General features: G+C 47.0%; 2 protein-coding genes and 1 long non-coding RNA gene across 4 annotated transcripts; 2 read left to right on the top strand and 1 right to left on the bottom strand.

The window, feature by feature from the left end:
- Nucleotides 1–168: 168 nt before the first annotated feature.
- On the top strand, nt 169–4497 carry irx5b (iroquois homeobox 5b). Its single transcript, XM_071461934.1, has 3 exons — nt 169–637; nt 1815–2220; nt 3360–4497. Exons 1-3 carry the CDS (start codon nt 407–409, stop codon nt 4028–4030), a joined length of 1308 nt encoding a protein of 435 aa, XP_071318035.1. The 5' UTR covers nt 169–406; the 3' UTR covers nt 4031–4497.
- A 2326-nt stretch (nt 4498–6823) lies between these two features.
- LOC139608307 (uncharacterized) lies at nt 6824–13694 on the bottom strand. Its single transcript, XR_011685007.1, has 3 exons — nt 13556–13694; nt 10439–13256; nt 6824–7781 (listed from the first exon to the last, which is right to left on the bottom strand). It is a non-coding gene; the product is annotated as an uncharacterized lncRNA (long non-coding RNA).
- Nucleotides 11736–13954, top strand: LOC139608304 (uncharacterized). 2 transcript variants are annotated; one of them, XM_071461910.1, is made up of 3 exons: nt 11736–12514; nt 12622–12739; nt 13053–13954. In XM_071461910.1, exons 1-3 carry the CDS (start codon nt 11736–11738, stop codon nt 13497–13499), a joined length of 1344 nt encoding a protein of 447 aa, XP_071318011.1. In that variant the 3' UTR covers nt 13500–13954. The 2 variants fall into 2 exon arrangements, with proteins under 2 accessions (XP_071318011.1, XP_071318000.1); XM_071461899.1 differs by having other exon boundaries at nt 12622–12751.
- The last annotated feature ends 135 nt before the right edge of the window (nt 13955–14089 follow it).

Genomic DNA, 14089 nt, shown 5'->3' with positions numbered 1-14089 from the left:
GTCCCCCCCCTTCCTCTCACTCCCCCCCTCCCTCTCTCTCTCTCTCTCTGTCTCTCTGTCTCTCTCCCCCCTCCCCCTCCCTCTCTCTTCCTCTCACTCCCCCCCCCCCCCCCCCCCCCCCCTCCCTCTCTCTCTCTCTCTCTCCAGTTCTACCACCGGGTTCAGCAGTGATCAGTCCGGCAGCAGCGGGAGCGGGAAACTTGCAGCAGAACCCCCCCCCCCCCCCTGAACCCAGCAGCCTCCTGCGATGCTCCTGGATGCTGCTCCGCTTTTAAAACTCTTCTTCCCTCTTCCTCTTCTTCCTCCTCTTCCTCCTCTCTTCCTCCTGCGGTCCCGGGGAAACGCGCGCTTTCCTCTCCGATGTGAGTGCGTCCGTGCGCAGTAGTCCGGCTCCGTGCGCGCCAACATGGCTTATCCTCAGGGCTTCCTCTTCCAGCCCTCCGTGTCCCTGGCTCTGCACTCCTGCCCGTCCTTCAGCTCCGGGGTCATCTTAGGACCGAGGACGGAGGAGCTGGGCCGCTCCTCTTCGGGCTCTGCCTTCGCTCCGTACTCGGGATCGGCGACCTCACCCGGATTCAACTCTCACCTCCCGTACGGCGGAGAGCCCCGGGCCGCCGCCACCCTCAGCTCCTTCGCGGTGAGTGTCGGAGCCGGTGAAAGGCAGGAGTCGGCGCGTAAAAGAATTTCAAAGAAGTTCCGCAGCTTCAAAATATGTTTTTCTGTGAAACGATCAGTTCTATCTTTGTGTCTCATTCAGTGTTGGACAGAGACATTAATTATAATAAGTTTATAAAAGTCCAATTTAAAACAAAAAACTTCCTCTGAGCTGAATTTAAATATTCATCTTCAGATCGTTTCAGTCACTGCTCCGGGCTGCCTGCGATGATCATAACAATAATAACAATAATAATAATAATAGTTATTGTTATTATTATTATCGTTGTTGTTGTTGTTATAATAATAATAATAATAATAGTTATTGTTATTATTATCGTTGTTGTTGTTGTTATAATAATAATAATAATAGTTATTGTTATTATTATCGTTGTTGTTGTTGTTGTTATAATAATAATAATAGTTATTGTTATTATTATCGTTGTTGTTGTTGTTATAATAATAATAATAGCAGCTGCAGTCTTGTTGAGCAGATGAACGTTTGTCTGAACAAAAATAAAATAAGATTAAATTAAAACACACATTTCAAATGAAGATTATTATTTGTTTTTCCCATTAAATCAATTATCAGCAGCTGATTTTTATTTTCATCTTTTTTTAATTTTTTTATTTAATCTATTATTTTCAAAGAAGTTTAATTCAACTGCACAATTTTGTGTTGAGATTTGATTCTCTTTAATAAATGTATGACCTGACTGAAACAGAACTGATTCTGGTGTAAAGTGAAGCTCAGGCTCCACTGAATCTTTAAATATCACAACATGTGATTAAAAGGCTGCCACAGTGGATTTGTTTGAGGTGCAGAGGACCTCGTCTTAACTGCACAGTGTTGTGTGCAAATTAAATTTTGTTTGTCCGCTTGGTTTTTAATTCAACCTTTATTTAACCATGTTAGTCCCATTAAGATTAGGAGCCTGCTCCTCAGAGGAGAGATGCCAAGAAAGCAGCTTCAGCACACAGACACTAAAGCTGCAGGCTGAACACACACGTGTGTGAGGTCCTGCAACCAGAGAACAGACTGAAAATACATCTAAAAAATAAACAGAAGAAAAATCAGAAGGTGAAAATTATAAACTAAAATTGTTCTAAAATGTACATGTTTTTCATGTTGATAATAATCTCATCACTTCATGTTTCAGAGTCCAGGCTACGACCCGTCCTCAGGCATCTCTGGCTCCTTAGACTACCATCCGTTTGGGGCCCTGGGGCCCTACCCCTACGGAGACCCCTCCTACAGGAAGAACGCCACGCGGGACGCCACGGCCACGCTGAAGGCCTGGCTGAACGAGCACCGCAAGAACCCCTACCCCACCAAGGGGGAGAAGATCATGCTGGCCATCATCACCAAGATGACCCTGACTCAGGTGTCCACCTGGTTCGCCAACGCCCGCCGGCGGCTGAAGAAGGAGAACAAGATGACGTGGACCCCGAGGAACAGGAGCGAGGACGAGGAGGAGGAGGACAACATCGACCTGGAGCGGAACGACGAGGACGAGGAGCCGATGAAGACCAATAACGACGAGACAGAGACAAAGAGCGAGGCTGGTGAGGGAGAGCAGGACGACTGCACACATCTGCACACATCTGCACACATCTGCACACATCTGCACACATCTGCACACATCTGCAACCATCAGTCGATCCATTCATCTTAAATCAGTTTAAATTGGCCGACACACTTCTCCACATATTCAAACACACACACAGATTCAGATTCAGATTCAGATTTATTAAACACAGACACACAAACCAGCAATTTGTTGATTAATCAATTAGTTGATCAATAATATCAATAAATGACTGAATTTTTTTCAGATTTAAATATTTGCAGGAAATTTAATCTGACAGAACAAAACATCTGAATTTGTCACTTTTCATTCACAGAAGAAAAAAATCAATTCATCAGGAAAATAATCAACAGATTCATCAATAATGAAAAAACAACATATTAAAAATCATTTTCAGTGGTGAGGAAAGCTGCGCCTGCTTCACTGAAATCAAACCATAAAAACAATCCTGCAGTGAAGCTGTTCATGTTATTCTGACTGATGGAGGTTATTAAGTTCTGATCAGCTGATTCTGTGTCATATATGAAGAGAAGATAATTCATCATTAATACATCCAGTACCTGCAGCATCTTTCTTATCAGGTGTGAAAAGAAAGAAGAAGCTCAGTGTTTGTTTCAGAAGCTGCTTCAGTCTCTGCATTGATTTTAACTGTGACTGTTCAGAACATTTCACATTTAAAACCAGGGCAAAGTTTTTAGACACACAGGTTTTTATTTATCAAAGATCAGATTATAAAACTCATCTAATGCAAAAACATCAACAGTTTTCATTTGATCTGAAACACTCAGTTAAAACTGCAAACAATAATCAATCAATCAATCAAGTAATCAGTCTGTTTTGTTATTATTATTTTTCTTCATCAATAGTTTTATATAAAACACCAGAGACAGTGAAGCTTCAAAGTGTCATTTTTTACAGACTCAGAAAATGTTACATTTTAGAAAATTCTTTTTTTTCTTCCATAAAAAATGTCTCAGACTGTTTATTGATTATTGATTATTGATCAAAATATCAACCAGCTAATTTTCTGTGGATCATGTGATGGTCACAGGTCTTTGTGTTGGACTGAATCTGTGTGTGTGTGTTAATCTCCTGCTGACCTGTTGTTGTGTGTAGCCGGCTCGGTGGAGGACCCCTGTGGGCTTCCGTACAGGGAGGACAGCGGCAGCGACACCGACCGAGGCTTCACTGATCCGGACTTTAAGGACTCGGGGGACAGGAGACTGCCCCACATCCCGGGCCCCACCTCCAAGGCGGCCCCTCCCCAAACCGCACCACTCGGGATGCTCAGGGCGTCAGAGGCGGAGCGCGCGTCGAGTCCGCCGTCGAAGGAGCACAGAGACTCCTGCAGCGCCATCCAGGGGCCGAACCCGGCCCCTAAACCCAAACTGTGGTCCCTGGCTGAGATCGCCACCTCCTCGGACAAAACTAAAGGATCTAATGACTCTTCACAGAGTGGGGGGGCCGCACAGCAGCAGGCCACGGCCCCCCACAGCTCCACGCCACGGACCCCGTTCCCCCACAGCCCCGCCATGCCCCGACACCTCTACTACACCTCCCCCTTCATCCCAGGATACTCCAACTACGGCCCCCTGGGGCCCCTGCACGGCAGCCCCGGCTCACACCTGGCCCCCACCTCACATGTAAACGGATTACAGCAGACGATGCTGCAGCGAGCCGAGGCCATGGCCAGAGACCGCGGGCTGCGCAGCCAGAGCCAGCGGGAGCTGCACGAACTGAAGAAGGGCGTGACGACGTGTAGAGAGCCGGGCCCTCTCAACCTTTGACTTATTGGACTGAGGCGTTGGGGGCCCCGCTCCGAAACGTCCCGGATATCAAAGACAGAACACCGCACAGACTTTCATTTAGAAACACTGGTTTTTCTATGTTGATAAGATGTGAACTTTGTAGTGCGTTTGTGCACAGAACACGATGAATCATTAAAAGATAGTTTTATTAATACACAACTGATTACTGCTGTTTTTAACACAAATCACAACCTGGTCTCCAGACACACAACACTGCTCAGGAACAACACAGACAGACAGAGAGAGCAGGGTAGTTCACCGACCTGCAGGTCCACAGTCACACCTGAACCACATGTTGAGCTGGGTCAGTGTGACATCACTTCCTGAGGAGATCATCCTCTCTGATGTCCCTCCACAATAAAGCTCCAGAGAAACAGACGCTGCAGAACTTCACTGAGAATCCTCCCGTTTTTCAGTTTCCTTCAGTGTCACAGTGAAACAGAGACATGATGATACACTGCAGACAGCAGCTGATCACAGCTGATCACAGCTGATCACTGCAGGCAGCAGCTGATCACAGCTGATCACAGCTGATCACTGCAGACAGCAGCCGATCACAGCTGATCACAGCTGATCACTGCAGGCAGCAGCTGATCACAGCTGATCACTGCAGACAGCAGCTGATCACAGCTGATCACAGCTGATCACTACAGACAGCAGCTGATCACAGCTGATCACAGCTGATCACTGCAGGCAGCAGCTGATCACAGCTGATCACAGCTGATCACAGCTGATCACTGCAGGCAGCAGCTGATCACAGCTGATCACAGCTGATCACAGCTGATCTCAGCTGATCCAGCTGCCGGTGATGTTTGACTACATGTGAACAGAGTCTTTAGATCTTTAGTTTTTTCTGTCTGAACTTCCTGCAGGTGTCGGTTCATGTTTCCGTTAGAGCAGCAGAAACATTTTCATAAAAGTTACATTTCGCTCTGAGCTGATAAAAAGCAACAGAAAGAAAAAACTTTAAATCCAAGGATGAGGTTTAAATGACAGGAGGTCATGTGACTGTGATGATGACTGAGCAGAGCAGGGGATGTTAACCCTGAACCTGGACCTGGACCTGGACCTGGACCTGATGCTCAGGGCTCGTCAGAATGTGGATCTGGTTTGAGTCACTGCTGCAACTCTTTGGTGTTTTGATTATATGGTTAAATAATTATTGTCTCCAGGTTATTTGTCACTGCTGCTGCTGTCGTGATACAATGAACAGATTTGTGTTGATTCACTGCAGGTGTGTAACAGTCACAGTGAATCAACACAATCAACACAACAGTCACTGTGACTTCATGCTGCTCAGACCGCAGCATGTTGTCCTCTGTCCAGACCCGGGTCTGCTGAGGCTGCATGAGACTCCGACCTCCAACCTGGTCTGGAGCTTGGGCCTGGAGTCACACAGTGAGCCCTAGTGCTGATGAGAAGAACCCACAATGCACCTCTCTGGCGCAGACCATGTGATACTGGTTCTGTGATGACGACATGTAACCGCTTCACCCTCAAATATAAAACATTCCCGCTTTTTCAAAAAAGAAAAAAAACATTCAGGACAAAGTGTCAACAACATTTTCTCATTCTGTTGATAGAAAAATAATATTATTACATTTTTATTATTAGGTTTCACACACAGGGCCAACAGGGCCCGCAGGCCGTAGTTTGGACACCCCTGATGTAAACCAGTAGCAGCAGGTTTTGTGTTTCCCTCTACTGTGGAGACAGGCTTCAGATGGAGCTCCGATCTGAACGTGGACCGGTCTCTGAGATCTGGGCTCTCACTGGGTCTGAGGAGGAGGAGGAGGAAGATTCATGTTCTTCTGTTCACACAGGATCATTAAAGAAAACACAGCAGAGGTAAAAAAAACAAAAAAAAAACAAAACTTTATTTTCTTTTTCAAATGTTTAATTATTAATACAGTGAGATTTCATTTTAACTCATCAAATTAATGTTGTTTGACATTTCAGACATTTTAGTCTTTAAATGCAAAGTTTTTTTATTTCAAATCAACTGAAACTTTATTAACAACTGGATTTAATTTCTTTGTCATTTCTTTTTCTACAATTTTGTACATTTGTGATTTTATTGAAGTGATTAATTAAATGTAAGGAGCTGCAGCGTATTATATATTATATTATATTATATTATATTATATTATATTATATTATATTATATTATATTATATTATATTATATTATATTATATTATATTATATTATTCTTTGGATTAAACTGGTATTTTAACAACTTGTCACTTTAATCCACATTCATTAAATACATAAAAAATCAAAATGTTTCTGTGTGTGTGTGTGTTGAGAGATAAATAATTGATGATAACACTGACAGTGATTGTTGTGGAAACACAAGGTATTGATCAATTTAGATAAAGCTCAGCTGTGAAGGCCTCCTCCTCCTCCTGTTCTTCCTCCTCCTCCTCAGGCTGTGTTCTCAAAGCTCCTCTCTGTTTAATACAATGAACAATGATGATTCCCACACAGTGATGTAGAAGTTGTTATGTACAGAAGACGAACACCAGACGTCTGAGACTGGTCTGTGGTTCTGGACCAGAACCAGACCTGGTCTCGGTCCAACACAGGGTCCACAGAACAAAGGCTTAAGAAAAGGTGTGTTCACGCCAACATTTAAAACTGGGACACTTCAGGATGATGAGGATGATGAACCTGAGTCCTGAAATAAACCTGAGAGAGGAACCTGGAAAGAAGTAAGCTCCTGTCTAAAATGTCCTGAGTGTGAAGATGTGAAGGAAAAGACTCCAACCAATGTTATTTATTTAACTTTATTTATAAGACGTGGACGATACATCCTCCTTTCACCTCAAACACAAAACACAGGATTAAAATGTTGAAATAAGAAAAAGAAAATTGTAGCCATTAAAATATTGATTCAGTAAAAATAAAGAACTGAGTAGAGACCAGAATAAAAGATATTCAGACAGAAGGTTACAGAGTTTTTTATACATTTGTTAGATAGAGATTTTTTTTATGTTTAGTGTTTTACACAATGAGTCACATCGATGTGTGTAGTTTTTTGTTATGGTGATGATGTTGTTCTTCATGGTGACTCCTGACATTATGAGTCTGTATTTATAGATCAGTCCTCAGACCAGGATCTACATCAGTGTCACAAACAGCTGCTGTTGTTTCCACATGTATGTGGCTCAGCTGTGGGGAAACTACAACAGTCCCTCGCTTTAAATGTTGGTGCAGCAAGGAATTGTGGGACGGCAGTTTCTCCTTTATTTTCCTAAAGGAAGGACCAGTGTTTCCCATGCTAAAGGAGATAAGATAGGAAGCACCGAAGCTCCTTCCCTCAGCTCTTCCCTGAGTCCTGATGAGACTTTCACCCCCCCAGCCTGTGAGCCTCTTGCTTCCAGCTGTGTGTTTACACCGAGTTAAATGCTGTCAGACAACATGGAGCATGTCAGTGAGGCGGCGAGAGGCCCAGCCGTGGGCCGTCTAACCCCCAGGACTGGCAGATGTCGCGTCGCGATGCCACTCAACCCTCCTGCCACGCAGCTCCTCTGCCCTCTCCTCCCACCATCAACCACAACAGCTGGGCTCACAGGCAGACCAGCAGGCAGCTCCCTGCAGCTCCCCGGGATGAGCCGTCCCTCAAAATCCACCAGTGTCCCCAGTGACTCCCACACTGCAGCCACTGGGACTGAACCAGTCTGCTGTGGCGATGCTCCCACTGTCTGACCCTCTGTTCCAGTTTGTTCCTGTCACAGATTCACAGAAACATTCAAATCAGCTCCAGGTTCTTTAGAACCAACTTTAACTGGTGAAATTATGTTTGATTCTGTTTCTATGGCATCATGAAAACACAGCGAAACCTCAGGTTTCATCCGCAGCTCTGTGAGCAGGTCACCTCAGGTTGCTTTGCTTGGAGCTCCCCCTACTGCTGAATGACTGTTTACACTGTTTATGACCCATTATATTTCAGTTACACACAACAACAAACTGAGTTATTATCTCCATAACCTCCAGCAGCAGGTTGTGATAAATGACAAGTCAACTGAAGCCTGTAACAGAATGAAACTATCATCATCTGCACAGGAACAGCACATCAATGGCCTGGAACTAATCATTATTTTCATTATTGATTAATTTGACAATTATTTCGATTGGTTGATTAATTGGTATAAAACTTCCAGACACAGTGAAAAATGTCCAAAAGCAAAGGTGACGTCTTTAAATGTCTTGTTTTGTCTTCAGACATCAGTTTGAGAAGCAGTTACTTCTCTGTCTTTGGTATGTATGCTTGAAAATTACTTAAATGATTATCAATAGCTGCCAATTAATTCCCCTTCTGTTGATTAATTGATAAATGGATCAGCTGTTGCAGCTCTAATTAAAAGAGGCTTACATCAGCAGTGTTTTGTTTCTCCAGCCAAACACCAGTGCAAAGACTCTGTAAAGTACGAGGTGGATGTGAAGGCACTGAGGCGAGCTGAGCCTACAGAGCTCCGACTGGAGGTGTAAATAAAGCCGGTGCTGAGCTTCCTCCTGCAGCCTGCAGGAGCTCTGGCTGGAGCTGGGAGACAGATGGTGCCATTTGCTTGCAGTCATACCTCCAGTGACCCTTACTGTTGAATATCACACAGCAGGAAGCTGCTCCATGTGTTTTACTAGGCAGCATCCTGTTAGCCTAGCCACCGCTAACCTGTGAGTTGAACTAAATATCCACCCACACCTCCTGTCATTAAAGATTCCAGCAATCACCTGGAATCAGCTGGTAAATCTGATCAATTCAGCTCAGTGGAATCACAAACACGTCCTTTAACCCACTGACTCACACCACTCTTCTGTTGCTTTTCATTCACCAGTTATATCCAAACCACCAACCAGTCATCAGACCATCAGCCCGCTGATTGGTGGACGACCTGAGCCACAGCTCCTGGATGTTTTATGTGTTTGTGAAACTTGAAGTTTCCTCTGAGGCCTGTTAGAATAAAACTGTGTATTGAGCTGTCCTTTCACTTCCCTGTCACCCCCATGTGAATCTCAGTGAACACCTGCAAACGCCTGCTAACACCTGTAAACACCCACTAACACCCGCTAACACCCACTAACGCCTGCTAACACCTGCTAACACCTGTAAACACCCACTAACACCCACTAACACCCGCTAACACCCACTAACACCCGCAAACGCCTGCTAACACCCGCTAACACCTGTAAACACCTGTAAACACCCACTAACACCCGCTAACACCTGTAAACACCCACTAACACCCGCTAACACCTGTAAACACCCACTAACACCCGCTAACTCCTGCAAACACCCACTAACGCCTGCAAACACCTGCTAACGCCCGCTAACACCCGCTAACGCCTGCTAACGCCTGCTAACACCCACTAACGCCTGCAAACACCCACTAACACCCGCTAACAACCGCAAACACCCGCTAACACCCGTAAACACCCACTAACACCCGCTAACACCCGCAAACACCCGCTAACGCCTGCAAACACCCACTAACGCCTGCTAACACCCGCTAACACCCGCTAACGCCTGCTAACACCCGCTAACGCCTGCTAACACCCGCTAATGCCCGCTAACTCCTGCTAACACCTGTAAACACCTGTAAACACCCGCTAACACCCGCTAACGCCTGCTAACACCCGCTAACACCCACTAACGCCTGCTAACACCCGCTAACACCCACTAACGCCTGCTAACACCCGCTAATGCTTGCTAACTCCTGCTAACACCTGTAAACACCCGCTAACACCTGCTAACACCCGCTAACACCCACTAACGCCTGCTAACACCCGCTAACACCTGCTAACTCCTGCAGGAGGGTGACAGAAAAGAGCAGCGTGGAGCACCTGAGGAGCAGAGTAATGACAGTAAGTGAACCATGGAGGAGCCACAGAGGTCTGAAGGTCGTGTCTGACAGAGGGTTCCCAGGGATCACATGGTGACAACATGTTACCACTTTACTGAAGAAGGTTTGACTTTATCCTCAACATTCATGATGTTATCTGACACCAAACTCCTCACTGTCACATCTTCTTTCCTAACATCATGTGTCTCGTCCTCTCTCCTCCTCAGCTCATCCTCGACGTTGTCTCCAAGTTTATGCTCCTCTCCACCCCCCCACCCCCCCCCCCAGGTGAACTCCTGTGGACAAGTAAATGAGATAAGTCAATGTTTGGCTCAGCTTGTTCAGGCTCCACCACCCTGCAGATGAACAGATTAACTGGATTTCACAGTGACGGCTCAAGATGAAGGCCAGAAATCAAACACATCATTTCAGGTGAACAAACATAATCTCATATGAAGGCGACCAGAACACATCAGGTCAACAGCGCCACAGAAACCCCCCCCCCCCCCCAGTCAGTGGATTAAGTGGGTTTCCCTCATACTCACAACTACATGATGATCTTTTTCATTATTGAAGAGTCTGTTGAGTATTTTCCTGATTAATTGTTTATCAAATGTCAGAAAATGATGAACACTGTGAGTTGAACTCTCCAACAGTCCACTGCTGACTGACTACTACAGACTCAGAGATATTCAGGTTCACATTATAAAAGAGGAAAAATCATTCACATTTTTGAAGCTGAAATAATTGATTTTTGGCTTTTTATTTTAAAAAAGACTTAAAACTTAGAATCATTTATCCAAACAGTTGCAGATTAATTTTTTATCCATCAAATAATTGATTAACGGACAAATTGTTTCAGCTCCAGTACATTATGGACATGATAAACACATGTACACAGACACGAACTGCCCCCCCCTCTGTTCGTGGACATTTGTTTGGGTCCCAGAGTCTCAGGAGTCTGGAGCTGCAGGAGCCTGGAGGAAGAGGGCCCCCCGCAGGCCGTGCCTCCCCACAGCAGACGGCCCAGCATGCTGGGAGCTCCAGCGGCTCGGGCTCAGGCCTCAGAGCGGTGCAGGGGCCGGAGGACGCCCCCAGACTCAGCTGTCGTCTCTGCCGGGAGCGAAGCCTCCTGCTGGTCTGCGGGGCAGCCTGGACCCACACTGTCAACACCTCCGTTTGTCCTCGAGGAGCTGGGTCCTTCAACCTGGGCCCTGCAGCAAGGACTCTGAGCCAGATCTGACTGAGGAGCTCAAGACACAGGACAGAGGGAGTTTATTCTTAGATCAACCTGAGCAGAATCTGTCCTTTCTGTACTTTAATGAACAAAACGTTGAGAAAAAAGTTTCACCAACATTTTGGATGGATTTGAAAAAGTATGTTTGAACATAGAGATGGAGGAACCTGCTCGCTTCTATTGGCACCAATAGATTTTAATTTACCCACAAGTAAAAGATAAGTTCAAAGACTGTCAGCGTCATGAGCAACACACAGCCTCAGGTGATTTCTTATTCTGTGGTATAAATGTTGTATTGTGGGCCTGACCATGGATGTATTATAAGAACTTATAATACATCCATGGTCCTGACACATTAAAATGGGTTTAGTGGCGAGGGCGCGCCCCTTCCCCTCTCTGCCCTTTCCTGTCAGTCTCCATCTATCCGATTCTATCATAAAGGCACAGAAAGCCCCAGAGAATTATTTTAAAATGTATAAATGTATGCCCATATTAAATTCATCCAGCCCGGATGTGTAATCTGCTCCCGGCCTGCGGGGCAGTGCTGAGCTGCCGGAAGCCCAGAAGAAGAAAGCGACGCGCGGTTTGTTTACCGGCGGCTAAAGATGGAGCCGATCACGGAGGATGACCCGGCTCCGACGGCCGCTGTACTCTGCTCCCTCCTGAGCCTCACTGTTCCTCCGGGCTTTGGTCACCAGATGTTTGAGCTGTACCGGCTCCAAACCGCGGTCCTGCGGCGGCGGCGGCAGCGGGAGATGGTGGAGCGGGAGCGGCGGCGGCGGCAGTACCTGCGGAGGAGGAGAGCCTTCCTGCTGTCCTCCATCGCGGCTGCGCTCAGTCTCCTCTCCACCACCAGCAGGCTCGTCTGGGTCCGAGCCCGACGCCCCGGCCAGAACCTCTGGGCGACGGCCGAAGCGTTCGGCGACGAGGAGTGGAAGGCGCAGTTCCGTGTGTCCAGAGAAACGTTCGACTACCTGCTCGAACTGATCGGCCCGGCGATCAAACGTCGCAGGACGAACTACCGCGTCCCCATCGAGCCGCGCCGCAGGCTGGCCATCACCCTGTGGTGGTTCGCCCGGTCCGGAGAGTACCGCTCCATCGCCGACATGTTCGGCGTGGGAATAGCCACGGTGTGTATAATCGTGCGTCAGGTGTCCTCGGCCATCGTGGAGCGGCTGTTTCACCGCTTCGTGTCGCTTCCGAGCGGCCCGCGGCTGGACGACACCCTGCGGGCCTTCAAGGACCGCTGCTACCCGCAGTGCGCCGGGGCCGTGGGCGGGACTCACATCCCCATCGCTCCTCCGAGGGACAACCCCGACCACTACGTCAACAAGAGCGGGTGGCACTCCGTCATCCTGCAGGCTGTGGTGGACCACAACATCTGGTAAGGACCGGGTCCGGGTCCTGGATTGACAGTGAACTAACTTCGAGTGAACAGGTGTGTGTGTGTGTGTGTGTGTGTGTGTGTGTGTGTGTGTGTGTCTCTAACAGCTTCACTGATGTGTATGCCGGCTGGCCCGGGAGCAGCAGCAGCGCAGCAGTGCTGTCCAGCTCAGACCTGTACCTGAAAGCAGAGGACCGCCCAGATGGTTACCTGTTTCCCAGAGAGGTGAGAGCACAGGTAAAGACTCCATGACACGTCACAGTTAGGCGAAGAAGAACAGGAGACTCAAAGGTGAACAGAGGAGTTACCAGGCAGTGAGGAGCTCACCTGCCCCCTGACCAGCAGGTGAGGTGGCTCTGACTCAGCTCACCCAGTGAGCGGTGAAGTTATTCATGACTACGTTCAGAAACTACATGAAATAACAACTCTTAGATGTTCATGGTAGGGGAGGTGCTCTTTGTTTCTGGCCCTGCAGGAAACTCATGATTGACAGGTGGATGTTGTTCCACAGGGAGTCAAACTGAGGTCTGTTTTTCAGAGGTCGCTCCTGTCTGAGGGAGTGGAGATCCCCGTCCATCTGATCGGCGATGCGTCGTTCCCTCTGAAGCCCTGGCTGATGAAAGGCTACAGCGAGGAGCAGCAGCTGTCTCCTGAGCGCCGTCGCTTCACCTACACCCTGACCTCGGCCCGCTCAGTGGTGGACGCTGCTTTCACGCGGCTAAAAGGACGCTGGAGGTGTCTGCTGAAAAAAAGTGACATTGACATCTCGATGATGCCCAGAGTCGTGGCTGCGTGCTGCGTCCTGCACAACATTTGTGAAATCCGAGGAGACAGTTTCCTTCCTGAGTGGAACATTGAGATGGCTCCTTCTGAGACTTATTTGAGACAGCCTGACACAGAGCCGTGTGAAGGAGACATGTACTGCACTGCTGAGGTCATCAGAGACACTATTACTTATAACCTGTTGACTATACTGCAGTACTGACTTCAGTAATACCTGCACAGGTGTGAGACACTCAGCTGCGACACTGAGCTCTTTACCTCATGTTGTGATTGTTGACAGATCTGAGACCTGAACCACCAAGTTCAGCTCGGTCTGTGTCTCTGGATCCTGTCTTCACTGAGTCTGACGTCACTGATCCAGATTCAAACCAGGATCATGAGGCTGGTTATCAGCTGACTCTGTTATCCCTGAGTTCATCGGCTCTGAGAGCGGTCACATGAGGAAGGAGCTGTGAATTACAAACCTCATCATCATCATCATCATCATCATCATCAGCAGCATTAACATGAGATGAAGTGGCGACACCTGTGGGAACATTTGGTTAAAGCGATAACATTGTACTTTTTACTGCATTACATTTATCTGATGGATTCAAATTTTACATAAAAACACAAGGTTATAAAAACATTTCTCAGAATGAAGCCAGTGGTTTTCAACCTTGTGGCCTCTTCTATCAGATCAGTGTGTAGTTGTGTCTCTGTCGAGTTTCAGATGAGTTGTGATCACCTCTAAACTTCTTACATGGTTTCATTTCAATAACTGTTCAGACTATACAATAATAATACATCAGT

This window comes from Trachinotus anak, unplaced genomic scaffold, assembly GCF_046630095.1.
Source record: "Trachinotus anak isolate AG129_WGS33_773 ecotype Australia unplaced genomic scaffold, CSIRO_AGI_Tana_v1 ptg000002l, whole genome shotgun sequence".
Taxonomy (NCBI): domain Eukaryota; kingdom Metazoa; phylum Chordata; class Actinopteri; order Carangiformes; family Carangidae; genus Trachinotus; species Trachinotus anak.
This window is presented reverse-complemented; position numbering and strand designations above follow the sequence as displayed.